Source organism: Pyxicephalus adspersus, chromosome 11, assembly GCF_032062135.1.
Source record: "Pyxicephalus adspersus chromosome 11, UCB_Pads_2.0, whole genome shotgun sequence".
NCBI lineage: Eukaryota > Metazoa > Chordata > Amphibia > Anura > Pyxicephalidae > Pyxicephalus > Pyxicephalus adspersus.
The window spans coordinates 52,332,319-52,338,318 of record NC_092868.1 but is presented as its reverse complement, the minus strand read 5'-3'; the positions used below and the strand labels follow the sequence as shown (position 1 = coordinate 52,338,318).

The following is a 6,000-nucleotide window of genomic DNA, read 5'->3' as shown; positions in this document are numbered from 1 at the left end:
TTTTCTTAAAGAGCCAGTGCAGAAGACTGATCCTGAGAAGGTGTTGGGGGTGTGGGTTTTTTTTTGTGAGGGGGGAGATAAGTGATCTGAAGAAGAGGATAGGACAGACGTAAAAAAAATGATGATGATGATGAATACATTGCAAAGTTTCTTAGTCCTGGCGAGGGTGTCAGATTGAGTGCTCTGTGCGCATGTGCAAAGGTGTCCGAACTGACAATGCTTCTGAGATGAAGATAGTGTGTTTCTTGCTTCTGGGCTCAAGGAGGAGAAGAGGAATCCACAAGCCGACAAGATGAGATCCAAGGCGAGGGCGAGGAAACTGGCCAAAAGTAGGTCCTTTTCTTCCTTGTGCTGGGCTAGCAGCCACCCAGAGAAGCAGCAGAACCTCCTGAGCTGGCTGCTGATCCTTTCTGGAGAGGCAGCTTGCAGGAGAGCAGCACCTTTCCCCTGAATAGGCTGCAAAAGGGAATTGTATTTCCAAGGCTTCAGTGCAAGCTTCAAGGCAGCAGTCAGCTCTGTGCCAGTCCCCTATGCCCAGGCTGTGGGCACCAAGAGCCCAGGCTGCTCCCCTTGCACCATCCCTGGCACCCACAAAAAGCCCAATCCGTGTCAAAACGAAACTTAGCTAAAAGTTGACGAGAGCCATAGGAACTTTTTTTTTTTTTTTCCTCCTTCCCTTTATTGAAACGTTCCAAGTCTTGTGAAACTATATTCCTGGCTTTTGATATAGTGGGCGCTAGAGGACTGCCCACGAGTCATCAAAACAGACTGAGCACTGTGACACCAGCCCAGAGCTCACTGCTGCCCATGGACTCCTCCATTTTCATGCATTTCTACCATCATTTGCTGCTAATCGCCACATCTAGGCTGCAGAATTTGGGCAGGAGGAGGAGGGGGAGAGGGGGGTGCAGGAGAGTTTTTTTTTATGTGTGTGTTGCAATTTATGTTTTGCTTTGAAATTCCTTCATGTGTTGCTTTTGTTTTTTTTTGTTTTTTTGCCTTTGTGCAGTGTAGTTTGTAGTTGCATTATGCATTGTGATTCCATATACATGTAGTTTTATATATATTATTATATTTGTATTATTAGCCATGTGTGATAGACTGTCAGCCCAGCTGTTTTGTGGAGTGTGACATTCAGAACACAATTCAGGGCTGTCAATGTGTTTGTGGCTTTGTACAAAACAGCTGGACTGTCCTACAGTGCAGGCTGGGGTTTGTTCTCTATAATTATGAGATTGCTATTTGTATTATTTTTAAATATTTTTAGATAGTTTTTCAATATTGCGTCTTTTATTTTCTCACATTTTTAAAGCAATTGTGACTTAGCTATTATTTTTAAATCTTATTTATTTTTCTTTTTTGTATTGTTTTTGCTTTTGCTCGTTTTAATGACAAGCCGACACAATAGCAATCCTAGGAGCTTCTGTATTTGTAGGAAGAATGTAGCGATCAGAGGAAAGGTGCTCACCATGTGTGCAAAGATTTATATGTCGAGTCCTAGACCATCAGCAAGGTGTTAAAATGTATTTTTATTAGTCAGGTATTAATATATAGTTTTTATTCAATTTTTTTTAAGTGAAGTATTAAACGAGCACTTGAATACCTGGCTTATAAAACAATACTCTTATACCTGACTTATATTAGAGAATTCTAATACCTGGCTGATAAAAGGAGCCTTTAATACCTGGTAGTAAAACTAATACCTGGCTTATAAAAGAGTACAATTTAATCTTTGTGTTATATAAAATACATTTTAATACCTGGCTTATAAAAGGGTACAATTTAATCTTTGTGCTATATAAAATACATTTTAATACCTGGCTTATAAAAGGGTACAATTTAATCTTTGTGCTATATAAAATACATTTTAATACCTGGCTTGTTCTATAATATTTTTAATACCTCTCTTATAAAATTATAACTTTATTACCTCTTTTATCAATAGGTATATTTAATACCTTTTTTTATAACAATCTTTATAATTTCTCTTATAAATGTATATCTTTAATACCCCTCTTATAAATGAGTATCTTTAATACTTCTCGTATAGCTGTATATCTTTATTTCCTTTTTTTGTAACAATATCTTTAATATTTCTCTTATAACTGTATACCTTTATTACCTTTTTATTACAATATCTTTAATACTTCTCTTATAGCTGTATACCTTTATTACCTTTTTATACCAATATCATTCATACCTCTTTTATAAATGTATATCTTTTATACCCCTCTTATAAATATGTATCTTTATATCATCTCTTATAAATGAGTATTTTTAATACCTACTTTTTATTCTTTGTCTTGCTCCTATACCCATTTAAAAACAAAAAGTATTTTAATACCTGATTTAGACAAACGTATTTTATTCCCAGTGATATAAAAATATACTCCAATGCCTCTTTTATAAAAGTACATTTTAATACTTGGTTTATAAAAATATGTTTAAATATATGAGTTATTAAAGCCCGTGTTAATACCTGGCTTATACTCGAATACCTGGATTATAAAAGTACATTTAATACTCGATTTATAAGAGTACATTTTAATGCCTGGCTTTTATTAGCACATTTTATATGGCTGGTATCAGAATGTTCTTTTATCAGCCAAGTATTATAATGTACTTTAATCAGTCTGGTGTAGACTTTTATTATACAAGGATTGAAGTGTGGATTTCTAATCCAAGTGCACTCTTATGAGGAGTTTGGAGGACCTTCCAGCACCCCAGTAATCCAGTATTAGGTATAACAAGTCGCAGCTGGACAGGGCACATTTTAAAGGGTCAGATGGTTGCATGCTTGCTGCACCAGGCCCATGGAAAGCTTGCAGTATTCCCTAAATCGCTGCGATAAATATCTGCAAGTTCTTGCGAACGTCGGCAATGGAATTTACTTTTATTTTAAATACAGATTTGTAAAGGTTTTCTATCCAAATGCTACAGAAGCGCACAGGACTTCCAGGATCGGACCTTTTATTCTTGTTCTGTATGACCTTAGTTGTAAAGTGCGTGTGTCGCTGACATAAGGCGTCGTGTGGCATGGTCAGAGCACACTGTGCAGGAATCCGGCCCTGCAGATTCCAGGGGAAAAGCTGCATTTTTTGGTGGTGGAGGGGGGGCAGTGATTGAAGTCAGGTGTCTGGTACAATGCGAGGCCCAGTGTTTTATGGGGTTTCAGAGAGGGATTGGAGGGAGCACAGTTCAAAACAGTAGCCTGGAGCTAAGGTTTCCCCAATCCCAGGGGAGTGCACACAGGAGTGCAGCATCATGTGCAAATAGAGGGGGAAGGGGATATGGGGGTACTCTGACACTTACTGCATGTACACAGCACCTGGGGATTATAGCGCCCACCTATACCATAGCTTGGATGATCTACTACTTTATCAGAGTTATGTTTAATTATTTTCTCTAAATAATCATATAGGAAGCTATATGACAGTTCTTGTCTGCATAGTAAATATATATAAATATATATATATATAGAGAGAGATGTGTGTATTTGTTGGACTGCTTGTATGTGTGTGTATATGAATATGAATGAATATGTATATATATATATATATATATATATATTATATAAATATAATATGTATATATTGTGTACAAGCCTATATTTTAATTATTACATAATGATTCATATACATTTTAGCAATGGATGTATGTGCAGCAGCAAATCACCTTTTTCTAAACTACTTATTATTATATATAGATCTAGTAATGTTGTGCTGTAGTTCCATACATTGCATTAGATCCTGGGACCTGGAGATATAAAGTAGTTTTTACCTGCTAATGGTATTTTATTATTCCTGATGTAAAGCTTTAGATCTGGGTGAGAGTATTTAAATAATATCACTTCTTGGTGGCAATCAGGTCTTGCAGATGGCAGAGCTGTCCTTGTTATTTGTATTTTGTTGTAATCTTTATTGATTAGTAGATTGGAGGTGAGAGGTTATAAGGAAGGAGTTCTATAGATATGTATACTATACCAAGCACAGTGCCTGCTTTGCAGAGTTGGGATGAAGGTAGGTTGGTTGGGTTACACCCAGCCCCTGGCATTGCCTCCCCAGACTTTTGGTTTTGGAATGGGTTCTGTTCCATGGTGCCCCCACCTTCCCCAGCCTGGTTCTCAGCCTTAATCTCTCACTCCAATCTTCCAGCGCTTTCATTCCTCTAGAAAGAAAAAAAATCATGTTAGTCTATAGCTACAGGGGTCACCCAGACTACAGGCAATACAGCTGGCCATTCTGCTGACAGCTCTGCAGGGTGAGGGGAGGCTGGGCCTTATTCTGCATAGTAAAGTATTTGGAAATAAAATACTTTTTTTTAAATTTTAAAGTGAGATCATTTAAAGTAACATTGGGAACGGATAAAGCACACAATGGGGTGGAGCAAAAGTGTGTGTTTGTGTAGTTCTGTATGTAGACACATTGAGAGTTCAGAATGTCCAGACAATATTATGGGAAGTGTATGAAGCTTTATATCAGGCATTCAACCATGTGAGTGAAAATACTTCCCCCACCTCCTAGATTGTAAACTCTTCGGGGCAGGGTCCTCTCCTCCTGTATCACTGTCTGCATCTGTCTGTCATTTGCAACCTCTATTTATTGTACAGCGCTGTGTAATATGTTGGCGCTATTTAAACCCTGTTTATTATTATTAATATTATTATTATTATTAATAATATTAATATTAATAATAATAATAATTAGGTCAGCCTCACAGTGTTTTTCTAGGCTACAGCTTTACAGTGCAATAATAAATATATACTTTCCATAGAAATAGTTCTATAAATCTATAATATATATATATATATATATATATATATATATATGTATAAATATTTCTTAAGCACCCATCTACATAACCAAAGACCAATATCCTTCAGCTTTGCAGCTTCCACTGTTAAACGTTTCCCACCTTCTCCTTTTCATCTCCTTCTCCAATAAGTCTACCTAAATGCCAAAATGTTTTAGCCTTAGTTTGAAAAAATTAGGAAAGTGTTAAACTTTAGGTCCGGGGAGATTCCTTCTCTATCCTGGTGACCAATGCCTCTGGTACAGAAAGTGATGGATAGTCGGGTTGTCACCATACAGCTCAGAGGTTAGCACTCTTTCCTTTGCAGCGCTAGGTTCCAGGTTTGAATCTTGACCAGCACACTATCTGCATGGAGTTTGCAGATTCTCCCCATGTTTGTGTGAGATTCCTCTGGTTTCCTCCCATATCCCAAAACATGTAGTTAGGTTAATTGGCTCCCCCCTCAAAAAATGACCTTAGACTATAATATTGACTGAGGTAAGGACATTAGATTGTGAGCTCCTTTGAAGGACAGCTAGTGACATGACTATGGACTTTGTACAGCGCTGCGTAATAGGTTGGTGCTATATAAATACTGTGTAATAATAATAATAATACAATAGGTGGGAAGAATATGGAAACATGAGTTTCATTGTTCTCTACCTGACAAGAATTTCCCATTGCTTTGGAGAGATTATCTCCTACATCCTGCTGTGTTCATGGGACGTGAAGAGAAATCTCTGTATTGGTCCCCATTACTTTCATATTTAAATAGTTATAATCCATGTAGGTTTATATATACGTTTCTGTACTATTTCTATTATAATATAAACCCCAAAGAAGCATCTCATCTAGTGTTTTGGGGAAGCCCCTTTTACAGCTCTCAGTATATTAGCATGATGGACATTGGGAAGAATTCCTCTTACATTGCTGCCTATTGGGAAGAATGTCACGTTACAGATAGCCAAAAACATAATTTGTGTCCATTAAACTGACCTGAGGGTTACAAATTGTCAAGGAACCTCTAACAGCCTCTGGAGGAACTCTGGATCTAAACCATCCTCAAAGCTTGCATTTGATAACTTAAGGTGGCAATTAAAGGATATGGTCTAGCTAACATAGTAAAACAAAAAAAATGGGTTACATTCACTTTAATACAGAACTGATAGGTAAATATGTATTTAAATCTACTTAATGATTTGTGAATGA

At 37.0% G+C, this 6,000-nt stretch overlaps 1 protein-coding gene across 1 annotated transcript in view; it reads left to right on the top strand.

Moving 5' to 3' along the window:
* The first annotated feature begins 203 nt into the window (after nucleotides 1-203).
* LOC140340261 (histone-lysine N-methyltransferase PRDM16-like) overlaps nucleotides 204-6,000 on the top strand; it is a 206,992-nt gene continuing 201,195 nt past the window's right edge. Inside the window, exon 1 of the mRNA XM_072425318.1 lies at nucleotides 204-329. Within this exon, the coding sequence (XP_072281419.1) occupies nucleotides 293-329 (37 nt within the window). The 5' untranslated portion in view covers nucleotides 204-292. The remainder of the gene's footprint in view (nucleotides 330-6,000) is intronic.